This window comes from Mustelus asterias, chromosome 8, assembly GCF_964213995.1.
Source record: "Mustelus asterias chromosome 8, sMusAst1.hap1.1, whole genome shotgun sequence".
Lineage (NCBI taxonomy): Eukaryota > Metazoa > Chordata > Chondrichthyes > Carcharhiniformes > Triakidae > Mustelus > Mustelus asterias.
The window spans coordinates 67,401,256-67,421,573 of NC_135808.1; the positions used below are offsets into that span (position 1 = coordinate 67,401,256).

The 20,318-nt window shown below is 44.6% G+C and overlaps 1 protein-coding gene across 6 annotated transcripts in view; it reads left to right on the top strand.

Moving 5' to 3' along the window:
• The window catches only part of nos1apa (nitric oxide synthase 1 (neuronal) adaptor protein a), a 394,570-nt gene that overhangs the window by 140,996 nt on the left and 233,256 nt on the right, over nucleotides 1–20,318 (top strand). For all 6 annotated transcript variants that reach the window (XM_078218123.1, XM_078218124.1, XM_078218126.1 and 3 more), the window contains exon 3: nucleotides 18,848–18,940. In XM_078218123.1, coding sequence (XP_078074249.1) covers nucleotides 18,848–18,940 — 93 coding nt within the window. The remainder of the gene's footprint in view (nucleotides 1–18,847; nucleotides 18,941–20,318) is intronic.

A 20,318-nucleotide genomic window follows, 5' to 3' on the forward strand; every position in this document is an offset into this window, starting at 1 on the left:
GTACAGCACAGGAACAGGCCCTTTGGTCCTCCAAGCCCGTGCCGATCATGATGCCCTAACTAAACTACAAAAAAAATCTCTGCCCTTACTTGGTCCTTATCCCTCTATTCCCTCCCTATTCATGTACCCATCCAGATGCCTCTTAAATGTTGCTAATGCGTCTGCTTCCACCACCTCATCTGGCAGCACATTCCAGGCACACACCACTCTGTGTGAAAAAAAGAGTACGGATTCTAAAAAGAAGAATACCTTTGGTCTTCTCGATCAGGTGATTGACAATATTTCATAGAGTCGGGCATTAAAATATTGTGGCAAGAATATGATTATACGTTTAGCTAATAGTCTTCTCTTCCTGCATCCTCCCCCCTTGCGCCACTCTCCACCTTCTCAGCTATGTCTCCTGATTTAATTCATGATTTTAAAAAAAAATCATTTATGGGATGTGGATGTCACTGCCTAAGCCAGCATTTAATGCCCATCCCTAGTTGCCCTTGAGAAGTTGGTGATGAGCCGCCGCCTTTAATTGGCTGCAGCCCCTGAGGTGTAGGTGTACCCACAGTGCTATTTAGCAGGGGGTTCCAGTATTTTGACCCAGCGACAGTGAAGTACTAGCGATAGATATCCAAGCCAGCATGGTGAGTGACTTGGGGATCTCGATATCTGCTGCGCTTGTTCTTCTAGATGGTAGTGGCCGTGCATTTGGATTGTGCTGTCTAAGGAACCTTGGTGAATTCCTGCAGTGCATCTTGTAGATGGTACACACTGCTGCCACAATTAGTCGGTGGTGGAGGGAGTGAATGTGTGTGGAAGGGGTATCAATCAAGTGGGCAACTTTGTCCTGGATGGTGTTGAGCTTCTTGAGTGTTATTGGAGCTGCACTCATCCAGGCAAGTGGAGAGTATTCCATCACACTCTTGACTTGGATCTTGTATTTGGTGGGGAGTCAGTTGGCTGGACGGCTTGGAGCAACACCAACAGCGCGGGTTAAATTCCCGTAACGGCTGAGGTTATTCATGAAGGCCGGTCTTCTCAATCTTGCCCCTCGCCTGAGGTGTGGTGATCCTCGGGTTAAATCACCACCAATCAGGTCTCTCCCTCAAAGGGGAGAGAAGCCTCTGGTCATCTGGGACAATGGCAACTTTACCTGTAGATGATGGACAGGCTTTGGGGAGTCAGGTGAGTTACCCAATGCCGGATTCCTAGCCTTTGACCTCCTCTTTTAGCCACAGTATTTATAAGGTGAGTCCAATTGATGCCACTTGTAGGTGTGTAAGAGCAACTTGTGACTGATCCAGGGCTTTTGTTTCTCTGCTTAGAGTTCCTTTCCGATACGCTGAGTTACATTGATTGCCGGAGTCCAAGCAAGAAAACCTCCAGCTGAAATGTCACCTTCAGCTGCTATTGTTATTGGAAAGGGATGATAACAGTGACAGTTGTATAATGAGGTGGTTAAAGGAAAATGGAGTGTCAGTTGTTGCTGGTCACAGTAGGGGATAAAATTCAATAATTCACCATGCCATCACGTTCATGTCACAAGAGCTTTATTCAGGAACCGAGCGTTTTTTTTCCCTCTCCTCTCTGCTTCTAATACTGACTGAGAGTTGAACAATGGTGACAGCTGGGAGAATAGATAGTGTGAAAAATTCCATAAACAATCATAAGTTTTCAATCTGAAATTGCCTGCGTAGCTCAGTCGGGGAGCTCAGAAATGGATGTTGGCCCAGAAGAAGGGAATGGGAGCATTTTGTCAGCAGTCATGTATGAAACAGCCATGTTTGTAAATAGAAGATGACAGGGATTAAAACTAATAGCTCATACTAAATGGGTTGGAGTGTTGAATGAGTGACTGACAACCTGAACTGATCTCAGTTAAAATGTCTCACTTAACCAGTTTATCCACTGTCACACTTTGCCTTCTTCCCCTCTCTCCGTCAAGCTATATGACCAGAGCCTGTTACTATTTGACTGAATAGTACATGTGTGACAGACCGGTTCGAGTGCATGTATCCATAATATTGATGATCCCTGCGTTTTGTTTTTTGACTGGTTTAAATTGGCAAGACCTTGAAGTAAACAAGATTGTATGTTGCCTTGTTCTTAAATAAAGTCGTATTATTTATCCAGATAGGAGTAAACGTCCTAGGGAGAGGATGAAAGCAGTTTGTATTGATTCGTTCAAATGCAAGGTTGGACAATTTTTTTTTCAAGGAAATAACATTTTGGGATGCAATATGAGTAATTTGAGATAGGACATGAGGTAAGTCTCATGCTCTTGAGAGGGGAAAGAAGTGACCAATGCTGGGATTTACCCATTCTGTGTCTGAGTCCATTGCAGACCAATTGAAAGAGAGATTGATTGCTATTAGTGGTCAACAAGGGGCGGCACGGTGGTTAGCACTGCTGCCTCACTGCGCCAGGGACCTGGATTCGATTCCCCGCTTGGGTCACTGTCTGTGTGGAATCTGCACATTCTCCCCGTATCTGTAGGGGATTTTCACAGTAACTTCATTGCAGTGTTTAATGTAAGACTACTTGCGACACTAATAAAATAAACTTACAATCACAAAGGATTTTATAGTTTTTCAAACAACTATTAGGATGGCGCATTAGAGTGACCTTTGGCCTTTTACCATCCAGCGATTCCTATGTCAATGTAGCTGAATGTTGTACTGAGCCAAATAGCCCACGGAACTTCCAGGTCCCACATACCTATACTGAATTAACTGCTCTCAGCAGAGGTCAGGTAAAGTGTCCATGGTTTGCTTCAGTGCTGTAGTATTTAAGTATCCTGGAGTGTTCTGTCACTCTAAAAGGTGCTGTGTGATGCAAGCTGTTGTTGCTGTTGTGTTTAGTGAGGGATTGTGATTGACACTCGAGTGGCACGGTGGTTAGCACTGCTGCTTCACAGCGCCAGGGACCTCGGGTCACTGTATGGAGTTTACATATTCTCTCCGTGTCTGCATGGGTTTCCTCCAGATACTCTGGTTTCCTCCCACAATCGAAAGATGTGCAGGTTATGTTGATTGGCCTTGTTAAATTGTTCCTTAGTGCCCAATGATGTATAGGCTAGGGGAATTAGTGGGGTAAATATGTGGGGTTGTGGGGTTATGGGGATAGGGCCTGGGCAAGATGATCTGTCAGAGAGTCGGTGCAGACTTGATGGGCTGAATGGCCTCCTTCTGCATTGTAGGGATTCTATCACAACCAATAGTCATAAAAACAAAAAACTTGTATCTGTTCCCTCGTGTCTCTTGCAATTATGATACTTGAACGGATGAATGTTTTAGCTACATCTTTTTAAACTTATGTTCCTGACTTCTCTTTCTGATCCATAGACCACTTATGGCAAGCCCTGCTTTATGGTGAGGCTCACAACTCACTGAATGCATCCATGCACATGGGCCTTCCCTGCACTTCCAGGGTTTAAGACCATTTGAGTCCTAAACTCAATTTTAAAAATTGATAATCTGTTGGAGTACATAACTTTCTCAGTCGAACTTTCTATGGCTTTTAGGTCAGTCATTATTCATTGGTAAGGCAGTTAACTGTGACTAAGCAGATGAGATTATGAAGGTTATAACATGCAGTTGGGGTTTGAGGTGAAGCTCTCATGAGTAAATACTTTTAAAAATTGACACCTTAATGCTTTGTAAACCTATAAATTATACCTTGAGGGTATTGCAAATGCAGTATCCGGCAACCAGCTCTGTATAATAATCCCATACTTGTGTTTTTTTACACCTATTTGTTGGATTTATGTTTGTTGTCTGACAGCAGTGGAAAAAGGAATGGAGCTTCAAGACCTTATGAAACCGTCTGCCTTTAACCCATTGACGGGGTTACAGTGATAGGATAATTGGTCAAATTCTTTATTAATTGCAAGGAATTCCAGAATGCTTGCTATTGTTTTGATGCTTGTGTTCAGCAACTCTGTCAATTTAATTAGAATCACTGTGTTGAGGCAATGCAACAATCCACTTTCTTACCTGGAATTCTGGAGTTTTTTATAGTGCGACTTTGGCAATTCTATTCAGCGGTATTTCTCCTTTGCAAACTGCAGTTTAGTGGCTGCAGCCTACAGCTATGCTTCATGGCCTCACCGCCCGCCCCACCCCAATTCTTTATAAACTCTTCCGGCTTTATAACCTTCCAGGAATTCTGCATTCCTCCAGTTCTGTTTTCCTGTGCATCCCCCGCTGCCTTCAGCTGCCTACGCCCGGAAGCCCTGTAATATCTCCCGAAACCTTTGTACCTCTCTCACCTGCTGGAAGAAGTTTCTTAAACCCCATTATGGTGTCTGACTGTGCTCCTACGAAGTACCTTGGGATATCTTGCTGCATTAAAGGCACTATATAAATGCAAGTGGCTGCTTTTTAAAAATAACTTTTTTTTTAATTTTTACTTTTCTCACAGCATGCAGATACAAAAGATTAAAATGATAAGAGTTAGAATTGTACATCATATTAATCGTGATGTGGAGATGCTGGCGTTGGACTGGGGTGGGCACAGTAAGAAGTCTCACAACACCAGGTTAAAGTCCAACAGGTTTATTTGGAATTCGGAGCAGCGCTCCGAAAGCTCATGATTCCAAATAAACCCGTTGGACTTTAACCTGGTGTTGTGAGACTTCTTATCATATTAATCATCAGTGATGTTGACAAAAATGTAAAAAAAAACCTATATTATATTGGTGCTTTTAGTTTGGAGAATCAAGTTACATGTGCGGACAAGTATTGATACAGCAGATAAACAAGAATTTAATGATGATAGCTGATCTATATAAAAGTTGCTTCCTTTATACTAAATAAATATAGAAATAGATATAAATATATTTATATTCCTTTGTACCATTGTGTATTTGACATAGTTTTACTGTAGTGTAGAGTGACATAGATGCAGTTGGGAGTACAAATTTCCTCTTAATGCATCTATTATAAAAAATAACATTTTTTTGGTCAATTATCATATGTATCCCAACCAACAGTCTTGTCGTTCAACTTCCCATGCTTAACTACTTGTCAAAACAATTCCATTGAATGGAATAATATGGATTGCACCAAGTCAGTGAGCCCCAGGGATTATACATCCGACACCAGTTACACACCCAGAGGAAGTACTGTTTGATGCCTGCAGTACACAAGGTCGGACCTGTGTTGTGCCATCTTTTTTAAAGCTCTCGAGGGAACTTGTCTTTGGCAGTAGAAACGAGAATAAATTATTTTACGATACAGACTATGTAAACAGTTTGACAATGATATACACATCAAAGTGCATTTTGAGGGGAAAATACAATAGTGCCATAAGTAAACGCCCAACCAAAATGTAATGGAAATAAAATCATATAATCCTTACAGTGCAGAAGGACGCCATTCGGCCTATTGAGTCTGCACCAACAACAATCCCGCCCAGGCCCTAACCCCATATTTACCCTGCCAATCCCCCTCACACTAAGGGGCAATTTAGCATGGTCAATCTACCTAACCCACACACCTTTGGAGTAGCTGCTGTTGTCTGTTCAAGATGGTGCTGCACTCAGCCTCAACCATCAATTGGTCCCGGAGATTTATAAAAATAATCGATACATCAGAGTGTGTGTCCCGGCTTTTGCTTCATCGGGATTTGGATATCTGAGAGGCCAAACAACTCAGGCTGGTATAACAGCATCACCAAGGGATGTGGACGTGTTCTCCATCTTTACCTGACATTGGGTGGCACAGTGGTTATCACTCCTGCCTCACAGCTCCAGGGACCCAGGTTCAATTCCGGCTTTGGGTCAGTGTCTGTGTGGTGTTTGCACATTCTCCCCGTGTCTGTGTGGGTTTCCTCCGGGTGCTCCGGTTTCCTCCCACACTCCAAAGATGTGCGAGTTAGGTTGATTGGCCATGGGAAATTGCCCCTTAGTGTCCTGGGATGCATAGGTTAGAGGGATTAGTAGGGTAAGTATGTGGGGTTACGGGGATAGGGCCTGGGTGGGATTGTTATTGGTGCAGACTCGATGGGCCGAATGACCTCCTTCTGCACTGTAGAGATTCTATCATTGGTTAATTGAAGGAAGCAGTTCTATTCTTGTCAGCGCACCTCGAGTGTCAAATATCGGTGCGTGCCCACCATCTCCTCCCCACCCACCTCAACTGACCCCATTGCTTTAATTACCAACTCAATCCCCAACTGAAATAGAATGCACAGATACATTCCAAATCACTAGCTATAAGGCCTGAATATCAGTATTCAGTAAATAATAGAAGTCTTTGCGAGCTGTATAGTTAATTCTCCCCTCCAGTTACTCCTCATTTTTGGTGTTTCATAAATAAGTGATTATATTATATCTTAAAATTGATGACATAGGGTAGAGTTTAATGAAATGCTGCATTGATTTTGAATTGGACTCCATTTTAATTATATATCCCTCTTGGTGCTGTGTTGCAGTTCACTCAGTGAGCATTTGTTGCTGTGGCAACATACACTTCTATATGCATGTTGTAGTTGGCGCTATATGAATAGTGATGCTAGAGGTTCCAATATCCTTCATCACATGGCTGACTAGGGATGGGATTTTCCAGCTCCCCCACAGCGGGTTTTTCAGCGGGTTGCCATTGACCAGCAGGTTCCCCGGCAAGTCATGCAAATGGCCATTGACTTCAGTGGGACTGGAAGATCCCGCCACTGACCAAAGGCCACATGTATCTGCTACCAGAAAACCCACCGCTCGGAACGGGTAGGGGCCAGGATATTCCCAGCCAAGAAATCTCTCTTGCTTTTATTGTCTGCCGTTGGCATGTATTGGAAGGATTTCCAGATTGATACGCAACCTGTTTGGCCGTGTTATGAATGCCCCTTTCTTGACTATCAAGTCATAGAATCGCTACAGTGAAGAAGAGCCCATTCGGCCCATCAAGCCTGCACCGACTCTCTGACAGAGTATCTTGCCCAGGCCCTCTTCCCCACCCTATACCTGTAACCCCACACAGTTGCCATGACTAATCCATCTAACTAATCCATCTTGAGACACCAAGGGGAAATTTAGCATGGCCAATCCACCTAACCTGTACATCTGGGTTGGGAGGGGGGGGGGGGAGCATGAAAACTGCGCACAGTGACTCAAGGCAGAATTGTACCCGGGTCCCTGGAGCTGTGAGGCAGCAGTGCTAACAACTGTGCCACCATGCCGCCCTGGCGTGGGACTCAAACCCGAAGCTTCTAATTCAGACAGAGAAGTACCCACTGAGCCATTCCATCCACTGTATATATCCCTTTTACAAAGCCCTAATTCTGAATAATCTATGCATTTCTCACTCTCCCTGTGTTACTGATGTTGCCCGCATGAATGGAATCTTTGATATTTGCATTATTCACTGGGCCATGCAGTAGCTGGATTTTAATGAGAAAGTGGGACATAATTGTGTGTTTTCTTTAATCAGGTGAATGTTGCAAAGGAACAATTTGGCAACATTGCAACACGCGAGCTCGAGACACTAACCTTAGCCTTGGAGATCTGAACTGTTTGTGAATTTTGAATGAGCACTGCACGTCTGTCTAGTCTACTGACTGGAAGCAACTGTGCACATTTAACTGATCGTAAAGCACTTTAGGACATTCAGAGGTCATGAAAGTAACTGGAAATCAGAGAATTGTAAAATCCCTCCAATGCATAAGGAGCCATTCGGACTGTTAAGTCTGCACTGACTCACTGACAGAGAGTATCTTACCCTGGCCCTCTGCCTGCTCTATCCCACACATTTACCGTGGCTAACCCATCTAACCTACACGTGTACTATGGACAAGCTCGAAGCAAACAGCTACGGAAGCAACCTTGTAAATTAAGTTTGTTTTTTCAAATTAAGAAGCCTCCAGGAGGGCCTTTCATGTGCCAGTCTGGACTCGATGGGCTGAAGGGCCTCTTCTGCACCATAGTATTCTGTGATTTTGAGTACATCTTCACATGCTCTTTTCTCCATTTCTAAACCCCTTCCACCATTGTGCCCTCAACTGTATTTTTCTTTCCTCCAATTATGTCCCCATTCTGTCCTGGAAATATAGAGATTTGTTTGAGGAATAAGCAATCCACATCACTGCTACACTCAGAAGAGACATTGGTGAGATATCCTCCATTTCAATTTCTCCACCATTGCCTGTGATGCCTTCAGCTCCAGGTTAAAGTCCAACAGGTTTATTTGGTAGCCAAAGCCACTAGCTTTCAGAGCGCTGCCCCTTCATCAGGTGAGTGGGAGTTCTGTTCACAAACAGGGCATATAAAGACACAAACTCAATTTACAAAATAATGGTTGGAATGCAAGCCTTTTACAGGTAATCAAGTCTTAAAGGTACAGACAATGTGAGTGGAGAGATGGTTAAGCACAGGTTAAAGAGATGTGTATTGTCTCCAGCCAGGACAGTTAGTGAGATTTTGCAAGCCCAGGCAAATTGTGGGGGTTACAGACAGTGTGACATGAACCCAAGATCCCGGTTGAGGCCATCCTCATGTGTGCGGAACTTGGCTATCAGTCTCTGCTCAGCGACTCTGCACTGTTGTGGGTCGTGAAGGCCGCATAGGTACACGGTACATACACTTGCAACTCAGCCAATGTTGTCTACCTGATACGCTGCAGGAAAGGATGTCCCGAGGCATGGTACATCGGGGAGACGATGCAGACGCTACGACAACGGATGAATGAATACCGCTCGATAGTCACCAGGCAAGAATGTTCTCTTCCTGTTGGGGAATACTTCAGCGGTCTCGGGCATTCGGCCTCTGATCTTCAGGCAAGCGTTCTCCAAGGCGGCCTTCACGACACACAGTCACTGAGCAGAGACTGATAGCCAAGTTCCGCACACATGAGGACGGCCTCAACCGGGATCTTGGGTTCATATCACATTATCTGTAACCCCCATGACTTGCTTGAGCTTGCAAAATCTCACTAACTGTCCTGTCTGGAGACAATATACATCTCTTTAACCTGTGCTTAATCCTCTCTCTACTCACATTGTCGTACCTTTAAGACTTGATTACCTGTAAAGACTCGCATTCCAACCATTATCTTGTAAATTGAGTTTGTGCCTTTATATGCTCCGTTTGTGAACAGAACTCCCACTTATCTGACGAAAGAGCAGCGCTCCGAAAGCTAGTGGCTTGTGCTACCAAATAAACCTGTTGGACTTTAACCTGGTGTTGTGAGACTTCTTATTGTGTTTGCCTCAGTCCAATGCCGGCATCTCCACATCGTGCCTTCAGCTGTCAAGGTACTAAGCTCTGGAATTCCATCCCTAAAGCTCTCTGTCTCTCTTACCCCATTTCAGACACACCTTGAAATCTACCTCTCGCTAAATGTTTGGTCATTAGCCCCAATATCACCTTTTGTGACTCGGTGAAACATTTTGCTTCAAAACACCTTAAATAATTTTACTACATTTAAAGGTGCTAAACAAATAGAAACCCTACAGTGCAGAAGGAGGCCATTCGGCCCATCGAGTCTGCACCGACCACAATCCCACCCAGTCCCTATTCCCATAGCCCCACATATTTACCCTGCTAATCCGCCGACACTAAGGTCCATTTAGCGCGGCCAATCAACCTAACCCATACATCTTTGCATTGTGGGAGGAAACCGGAGCACCCGGAGGAAACCCACGCAGACACGGGGAGAACGTGCAGACTCCACACAGACAGTGACCCGAGGCCGGAATTGAACCCGGGTCCCTGGCGCTGTGAGGCAACAGCACTAACCACTGTGCCACCGTGCTGCCCTGATGCAGCTTGTTGATTATCCCACTGGGGTTTAGCTTCTCTACAATGGAGACCTCTGTTGCTGGAAGTAAAAACGATATGAAGTATGTGGTTCTTCAGCCAGATGTTTGAATAAGCTCTTGATCTGTTACTCGTATAGTTCCCTGCTGTATAGGTTAAAGCAGGTTAAATCAATGGGCAGAGAGTTTGGAATTTCTGTGCACACATGCATCATAAAATATTGTAAAAGTCCTGCATGAAGGGAGGTGGAAATTCATTCCATGGGAGCAGACTTTCATCCAAAACTAAGTGACCTGCAGCATTAAAATGTGATTTAAAGATGGGCTTTTCCTGCTGGTTGTCTTGTTTTTCCCTGCATTGTTTTAAAGAAATTTTGCAGTTACAGGATTTTTGAGTGTGGTCACTTTTTTCAACCATCCAAGAGGTTTCTATACATAGACTATTGCTCTTTGCATTCTGGGGCTGTATCCTTTTAGAGTGGCATGGTGGCACAGTGGTTAACACTGCTGCGTCACAGCGCCAGGGACCCGGGTTCGATTCCGGCCATGCACATTCTCCCCGTGTCTGCGTGGGTTTCCTCCCACAGTCCGAAGATGTGCAGGTTAGGTGGATTGGCCATGCTAAATATGTGGGGTTACGGGAATAGGGCAACAGAGAGGGCATAGGTAAGATACCGTGTCAAAGAATTGGTGCAGAATCAATGGGCTGAATGGCCTCCTTCTGCACTGTAGGGATTCTACGATTTTATGAAGCCCCAGCTATATATTCAACTGCATTACAGATTTAACGTCTTGTGATGTGTTACCTAGTCCTCTTCAACATGGCACATAAGGTTGGTCATGTATAGGCTAAAAATATGAATAAATTAGTTGGAAATAACAACATGAAGCAAAGGTGTTAATCCAAAAGCACAACCTAAATGGAAGTTCTAAACGTCCATTTCTCATGTCACCTCCCTGAAGAAAGCATAGCTTTTATTGTTTTGTCCAACTCTGTTCATTGAACAAGGGGACATTGGTCATCTCCACTGCAACACAAACTTGTTAAAAAGGCTACTCTGCAATCTATTTGAAGCAGCAGCATTCAGAAGGATTGTTGTTGCTGTCGAGAAGCTCTTTTATTAACTCTAAGGGTGTCTAAATCACACCTTTTGGCCTGTTTTCCTTCCCTTCCCCATCTCAATTGAAACCAAATGATACCTCCTGCAATTTTTCTAACTGCACTAACAAACCAAGAGACAGCGTGTACGTGAAAATATATGATTCTGTCTGCCAAGATGCACAAAAAAATCCATAAGTGTCGGATAGATTTGTTACTAATTGGATCTGTACAATGAAATGAGCCAGAGAATAGATTTTCTTGGGATTAGCACCCAAATAACATCTATTTGTTTGGCATGTTGTGAAGAAAAGCTACACGGTTTAGCACCTGCTCTACTCTAGGGACTTAGTTTATTCAAAACCCATGTCAGTGTGATCCAGATTAAGTCATGATGGCTCCATTTATCTCTGCTTACCTCAGGTGCAGGACAGATGCTGCTTGTCTCTATGAGCTAATGAGTTACTGCTCTGCTTGAAAAACATCAGCAAGGGCAGCTATATTCCTTCTGTAACCTTGTCGATTCACAAAGGGACGGAAGAGTTGCGCTGCAAGGAATTTTGATCAGCATTATGGAGTTTGAACAACCTTTCCATTTTCTACTACAGCTACCCATAGCATCTTTAGGCCCTACTCACTGGAGGATTGAGATGAATGGGACCTATGCTGTTACGATCCCAGCTGCTGCTGATACTGGACAGATCAGATCCCAGAGTGAAGCCTGGCTGATGGACCTTAACTTTTGTTTTTCAGAAATCATTGAGGAAAGTTACTGAGCAAACTCACAAGAGTTTGCTGATGAACTTTTCACACAAAGAGTCGCATATTTATTTCACAAGAAAAGTGAACTGTATTACACGAGACAAAATGGTTGGGAAGATCTAAATACAAACATGAGAAGATAACTCAAATATGCACCGTTCTGTTACCCCAGCGATATCTTTACGTACCCATAAACCAATGAAGGCTCACCACTGCCTTGGTGCAAAGGCTTCTCATTGGGACTGGCTCGGTTTCAAACGGTTTTCTTCTGGTGAATTCCTGACCATTCACTTGATGCTTCTCACCCAACTCGTATCTCTCCTCGAGACATCCAAAATTGCACTTTAAACTCACCGTTTCTTCAACTACACAGTAGCACCTCCGCTAAACTGTTCACTTTACTGAGTCCGATAGCTGATTATTCAGTTAGCTACTGTCCCATTAGTCTTATAATTTTGCTTTCCAGAAAGCTTAAAATCCCTCTCCTTTCTTTCTGTTGTACCTTTTCTCGACTCCTCTCTTTTCTGTGTCTGTGTCACTAGATCACTGTGGTTCGGCAATGGTAAAGCTTTTCTACTTCATTTCTTTTCAGAATCACTGACCTTTCAACTCCTTTTAATCCTTTTTTTTAACTTCAGGTGTTGTAATACCTCATTAAAAATGTCTATATACAAACAAACCCAAAAGACCTGGAACCCTTTAGTTATAAGTCAATCCAGACTCCCAGGCACCAAGGCTCATAAACAAAACCTAAATTAAATTGAAAACGTTTTTATCTTCCTTAACACCCAAATATATGTAAATTCAACTTAAAATTATACATAATTCATAACAATACCCCTTCCCAATTTGAATAATTGACAGGGATCTAATGGATCCAGATTGGCTGTGTGCATCCATTTCCGACACGCAGTCTGCTGCAGATTGGTTCCTGCTCTCCACTGAGTTAGACGATACAAATCCTTCTTGTAGTGTTACCTGGAGACCGGATAGACTTGTACCCACATTCCTGTACCTGTCATATAAATACTGTGGATACAAGAGCAGGTCAGAAGCTGAGAATTTTGTGATGATTTGATTTATTAGTCACGTGATTTAGTGTATAGTGAAAAGTATTGTACCTTGCATGCTATGCAGACAAAGCCTACTGTACATAGAGAAGGAAAGGAGAGAGTGCAGAATGCAGTGTTCCAGTCATAGCTAGGGTATAGAGAAAGGGCAACTTAATGCGAGGTAGATCCATTCAAAAGTCTTTTGCAGCAGGGAAGAAGCTGTTCTTGAGTCGGTTGGTGTGTGACCTCTTGTATTTTTTTTACCAACGGAAGAAAGTAGAATAGAATATGTCCGGGGTGCATGGGGTCCTTAATTATGCTGGCTGCTTTTTTGAGGCAGAGCGAAGTGTAGACAGAGTCAATGGGTGGGAGGCTGATGAGTAACTCACCTCATGAATGTCCAAAACCTGTCTACCATCAACAAGGCACAAGTCAGGAGTATGATGGAATACTCTCGAATTACCTGGACAAATGCTCGACACCATCTAGAACAATTCAGCCCACTTGAGTACATCCATCTCCTTCCTCCACCATAGACACAGGGGAGATGATGGCCTAGTGGCATTAGCTGAGTTTCGGGATTAATAGTCTAGCGATAATGTTCCGAGGACCCAGGTTTGAATCCCGCCACAGCAGGTGGTGGAATTTGAATTCAATAAAAAAAACCTGGAATTAAGAATCTACCGATGACCATGAAACCATTGTCAATTTGTCGGAAAAGTCAATCTGGTTCACTAGTGTCCTTTAGGGCAGGAAATCTGCCGTCCTTACCTGGTCTGGCCTAAATGGAACTCCAGAGCCACAGCAATGTGGCTTATGTGGTTCTTAACTGCCCTCCAAGGGCAATGATGCCTATGTCCCACGAATGAATTTAAAAAAACCAATAGCAACATTGTGTAAAATCTTCAAGATGCACGGCAGCAACTTACCAAGGCTCCTTTTGCAACATCTTCCAAATTCTGGCTCTCTATCACGTGAAAGAACAATGGCAACAGACACATCGGAACACTACTACTTGCAAGTTCCTCTCCAGGTCGCATTCTGACATGGAACTATATCACTGCTTCCTCACTGTTGCTGGGTACAAATGCTGGAACTCCGTGACAGGCATTGTGGATGTACCTATGCCAGATGGACTGCCACAGTTCAAGAAGGCAGCACACCACCACCTTCTCAAGGACAATTGGGGATGGACAATAAATGCTGGCCGAGCAAGCGACTCCCAAATCCCATGACAGAATAAGAGAAATTGAATGTAATGGTGACAGCAGAAAGTTTCAAAACAATTTGACTAAATAATCAGAGTAAATTGGCAGGATGTTCAATATTCTTTTAAAGAACGGGTACTTTAAGAGCCTTTGTCACTATTCCTGCTATGAACAGAATATCCTTAAATGGTTGCTTTAGAACATAGAACATAGAACATAGAAAGTCACAGCACAGCTTTATTCTTGGGTTTCCAGATGTCTGCCCATTGATCTCAACAACTTAGACTAAACTTAGCTTTTGCTAAAGATTAAGCTTCAGTGGCATGACTGGACTGACATTCCCAGTTTCTGGTTAATGAGGAAGTGCAGAAATGATATAATTTATTCACTTTTCTGCAATTGTTTACTTATGTTGGATATGTTGTTAACTCATTTAAGAATACAAATGATTCAGCCCTGGGAGTGGAGGGTTCGGGAAGCTGCAAACCAAAGAGAGGAAATACATTTGTCAACATTTGCTCACCTGAATGAACTCATTTTCGAGCCTGAATGAACTAATTTGTGTCAGACTGGTGCGACTTAGCATATTGACGTCTGCAAGGCTACAGGATTAATGGAATGCGGTTAATCAGTTGAGGAATCGTAGGTGCTACTTTACAATCTCAATCTTCAGGGTTAAATAATGCTGAAGGAAATATGCTTTTTCATTTGTAATGAATTTTTATTCCCTGTATTCTTGAGAATATATTAAGACTGAAACACCGAGTGCACTTTTGGTTACAAGGGCATGTGATATTAATGCAGTCATTGTATCATCAGATTCACCCCAGTGACAGTGTCGTATAAGTGCCTGTGGCAGTTCAAGCATATTCACATTTAGCATCGCTTAAAAATAGCCAATATTTAAGCTTTGCCCATGATACCTGGCACTTTGAAGCACTGCTATACTGGCCATTATTTGTGGACACTTAAAACTTCCCTTCCTACCGGCTAATACTTGCAACTTAGCCCTAACTGGTCAGTATTTATGAAATAAGTTTGTTTATTTATTAGTGTCACAAGTAAGCTTACATTAACATTGCAATGAAGTTACTGTGAAAATCACCTAGTTGCCACATTCTGGCGCCTGTTCAAGTACACTAAGGGAGAAGTTAGCATGGAACAATGCACCTAAGCAGCACAGTTTGGACTGTGGGAGGAAACCGGAGCACCCGGAGGAAACCCACACAGACACGGGGAGAATGTGCAAACTCGGCACAAACTATGAACCAAGGCCGGAAATCGAACCCAGGTCCCTGGCACTGTGAGGCAGCGGTGCTAACCACCGTGCCACATGTACTTGCCGATACTTCTGAACCTGTCCCTTCAGACTGGTGCTTTATGACCTTATTTTTTTCTATTGGTTGCAACGTTTTCAACTCTCTTATTGCTGGCCTCCCAAATTCAACCTCTGGGACTGACAGCTTGTTTCCATCTCTGCTGCACACCTTGCCCATATTGGACCAGGTGAGGCAGAGTCGAATGGCTCCTCTCTTTATCCTTTCCTCGTCTGACCGCAACAGGCATCTTCGTTGAAAAGCGCATTCCTGCCCATTCAGTGAGTGCTTAATCATTTACACACTGTGATCATAAAAGAAGCAATAGTCCCTGGATGGTAACAGTCAGCAAACAGGGTTCGAAATGTATCCGGTGGGTTGGAGAGAAAGGGAGGCAGGATGGACCCCACTTTGATCTTCTCGCCAAGCTGATTGTCTTCAGTTCTGCTGAGAAATCATTTACTTAAAACACACAAAGGGTTGGCTTGTCATGTGACCCCCTTTCTCCAACTTGCAGGAAAATTTAAAAAAAGGACATTGTCCATGCATTCCAAAGGTGATTTGTTTAGCTCATGCCTGGAAGCTAACTTAGTCAGGGTCCCTTTGATCAAACAATTTGTCATGATGGCCCATCTCCAACAGTTGAATACTCAGGCGGTTGTCAAAGATGCCTTGCTAATGAGACAGGAATGCACGTGAAGCACTGAAATTTTTTTTTTTGAGCACTAAAGCTGCTCATAAGGGGAAGTTGTTGCTTCTGCCATTGTAACCATTCACACACTGTCCAATTATAAGGACTTTGCTCCTGCTGACTGACACTGATAACTTTATACTGGTTGCTTCTGCTCATAGAATCATAGAAACTACAGTGCAGAAGGAGGCCATTCGGCCCATTGAGTCTGCACCAGCCCACACAGGCCCTATTCCCATAATCCCTCATATTTACCCTGCTCATCCCTTTGACACTAAGGAGCAATTTATCATGGCCAATCAACCTAACCCGCACATCTTTGGAGTGTGGGAGGAAACCGGAGCACCCGGAGGAAACCCACGCAGACACGGGGAGAATGTGCAAACTCCACACAGACAGTGACCCAAGGCCGGAAGCGAACCCGGGTGCCTGGCACTGAGAGGCAACAGTGCTAACCACTGTGCCACCGTGGACATGGCTATCCACCAATTTATTTGAATATTTGGTTGTAGCCACTTTTGGCAAGGGTTAAAGTATAGAGAACAGAAGCAGGAATGCTGGTTAGTCAAGCCCTTGCTAGTTCAACAGCACTCAGCCCAATCATGACATCCTCATTGTTGGAACAGAAATTGGAATAGAACCTGAGACGTTAATGGTATGGGTCGGCTAATCACTGGATTAACTCACTCAGGCATTGCAGGCAAGGCCTGCTATTAATATCTGTTATTAATATTTACTTTGTTTATTGCTACAGAAGCTTTACTAACCTCTGAGAAAGCTACTACAATAGTGCAAAACCATTCCCCATCTGCGGTTCTATCCTGTACCATGACACACCGCTGTTGTATGCAGCAACAATAAAAGTTGCTGCCTTTTGTCTTTCACAAGGAAAGAGTTAAATGATCATCTGGATGCATACTCCAAATTGTGCCTTGATATAAATACTAATTTGGACATACTACAAATAGTCTTTTACATGTTTTCAATTCTTTCATGGGATGGGCACAAGCCAACATATAGAATCCCTGCACTGCAGCTGGAGTCCGCTCGCCCTTCAAGTTTGCACCGACTCAGCATCTTACCCGCCCGATCCCTATAACCCCTAATCCATCTAACCTACATAAAGTGGGACAACTAAGGGGCAATTTACCATGGCCAATCCTACTAACCTGGGGCGGAATTCTCCCAAAAAATTCTGTGTGTTAAATTTACGTGAAAACTGGAGCAATTCGCACTTTTTTTCCAGTGGGAATTCAGAGAAGAATCTCCCACACTCTGTGCGCTGTTGGAGCCACCAGCGTGAATATCATTAAATTTCAGGGGGTGGGGCCTAGCCCCACTGGAGAGGCTGAAATCAGGGTGCTGAGCGGGCTACTGCGCATGCGCCCATCTGTCAATGCCGAGATCGGTGCATGCCCCACACTGATGGCCTTCCAATTGCTGACCAGCTCGATCACTGACCAGCCCTCGACTCCTGCAACACGGCTACCCCCCCCCCCCCCCCCCCCCCCCCAACCCTCTCCCCCATGGCCTGATTGCTGGCTCCCCGACCATTCCTGGGCCCAGCCTCGAACCTCCCCTCCTGGCCCACAGTGCTGACCCCCCTCAGCAGACTGACCGCCCCAGTCAAAGACCTGCCTCCTCCCCCCACCTATCCCTATGTAGAGTGGCAGCAGGACCCCCCTGCCCCATCAATTCCCGGCCCCATTTGCCCCACCCCCTTGGCTTGTTCATCGGACATGGGCGCAGTACCAGGGTGTCCCCTGGGCATTGGCATTTTGTCCCTTGGGCAGTGCCTGGGGGCCCAAGCTGGCACTGCCAGGGTGCCAATGGCCAGGGTACACCCCCCGCCTGCCCCTCTAGGGAGGCCCTGATTTGCCCCCCGCCTCCCTTCACTCCAGTAGGCAAGCTGCCTACTGTATACCATTAATGGAGAGCTCGTGTAATCCCCGCTGGAGTGAAATACTCTGGCGAGCTGGGAGGGGAAGGTGGGAGACGCTAGTGGGCCGGAGACTTCAGTCCCGGGCCCGCTAATGATATTCAAATTGTATTGAAATGACCATTTTAATGGTCTGTGCGTCTCCCCGCCAATGTCCAGTGTGGAGCAGACTCCACCGGAAATCCGCCGCTGGGAGACGCAACCGGGGCACGAAAGCTTGCGCAAATTCCACAAGTCGGCCGCTGCCGGATTCCCCTTGCCCTAAAAAATTAGTGTAGCGGGATGGGAGAATCTGGCCCTGATCTTTGGACTGTGGGAGGCAACCAGAGGAAACCCATGCAGACAAGGGGGAGAATATGCAAACTCCACACAGACCGTTACCCAAGGCTGGAATTGAACCCATATCCCTGGCGCTGTGAGGCAGCAGTTCTAATCACTGCACCATCGTGCCTCCCACACCTAATATTTCATGAGAAAGTGGTGATGAACCATCTTCTTGACCCATAAGGCCCTCAGACCATAAGACATAGGAGCAGAAGTAGGCCATTGGGCCCATCGAGTTTGCTGTGCCATTCAATGAGATCATGACTGGGTTGATGTGATAATCCTCAACTCCACTTTCCAAACTCATCCCCATGACCTTTGATTCCCTTACTGCTTACTGACCCACAGCAGTCTGTCTTGTGTAGTGCACCAAAAGCTCAGTTCCCTGTTACGAGGTGGCAACGTTGGTTGCAAGCTGCCTATTGTAAACCAGTTCTTGTGACCCAGTCTAAATTCCTCCTCCTATGGAGCAAATATCTTTGCCCAATGGCACTGTAGTGAGTAAAATCTTGTGATCCACCAGCACTCCAGAATATACTATACCACTGTTGTTTGTAGTTTGAAGGGGAGGAGGAATGTGAGGAGGGAATGGGGTGACGGCAGAATTGTGTGAACCTTCGAGGGAAACGAGGAAAATAACATTTACCATGTTTTTCCTGTTGTCTAAGGATGGCGTCACTTATTAATATGGCTCTTCCGTCCCTTTTCATTTCAGTATGAATTCAAAGCCAAGAACATCAAGAAAAAGAAAGTGAATATAATGGTGTCAGTGGATGGTGTCAAAGTTCTCCTCAGGAAGAAAAAGAAGGTGGGTTGACCCTAAGTGATCTTTGGAGTAGTGAGTTACAGCAAAGTCTGTGCCCTGCCAATATGGAGCATTCAGTCAATGTCTACTGAAGGTTTCCCAGTTCTCTTATGTCACTGTCTGCAGCTAGAAGCAGTTTGCTGTGGAATTTATTAATTTACAATTGCTATGGCTGTTCAGATGTTTGACCCATTGCATATTTATAGGACTCTGCTTTGGTCGCTGACACAGCCTGTGAAAGTCTAGGTCCTTGGCTGTGGTGATGATTGAATCTGACATCTGTTTACACATGCCACTACCCATCCAGCACATCTGCCAAGTGATGAGATTGCTATCGGTAGCTCTGATTCAGATGCGACTGTTAAGAATTGCGTGAGGCACTTGGGAAGTGGAGACTTTAGGCAATCTGCATCAAGCCTGAATATATTTTAAAAAAACACTGCATGTTATATTTTTCTACTTGTGTGGAAGAACAAAAAAAGCCCTGCCGGACAGCCAGCTGTGGTTTAGGATGTAGATGTGTAGTTGGTCATTCAAAGAGAATGCAGCTGGGCTCTTAGCTAGCAATCGGAGTCCCAAATTAAGAAAGTTGTTAAACTATCCCAGCTTCCCAGTTTTTGGTCCTCTTTGCCTTTGTAATAAATTCATGGAGGCAGAAGTTCCTTCACCAGAATCCCTTTATTTCCAATTCCAACAGCAGAATCCAGAGTGCTGTCAGTCAGCAGTCTATCTTTGGGAGTCCCAAAGAAACTGACACTCCCAGTTAAATACAAAGTAAAATCTCCCCGATTTGGCCCATCAATTGGCCCCTTAATCAGAGAGTTTGTATTCCAATAGACCAACAATGGCCTGATTAAAGTCATTACAACCTTGCTGGCCAGTTTCTCAGACATTCTGATTGAACCGATCAATATTCCTCGAGGTGTTCTGCCTTCCACTGATATTGCTGAATGAAATAGGGGAGGTAAAGCCTCCTATCACTTCTTAATTCAACACTGCTTCTGTATCTATTAAATTTGGAGTTGCAGCTCTCTCATCCTGATCTCTGGCCCCCCCCTCCTCCCCCAACACTGCAACAACACTCCTGGCGAGGACACAGAAATCCAGGTGCAGTTAAAGGATCTCTAGCCCCTTTTTTACCTGAAGAAATAGGCCGGAATGTTACCATCGCTCACACAGGTGGGAATTTCCCATCCCTTTGCAGTGAATGGAGATTTGGCCGGGCGCCAAATTCTCCGACCTCGCTGCAGCGGGAGCGTGGCATGAGCGACCGATGAGATCACACCCATAGACTTTTTTTTTCGGAGAGCAGAAGATATAAAAGCAGGAGCAGGCCATTCAGCCCCTCAAGCCTGTCGTCATTCAATAAGATCATGCCAGA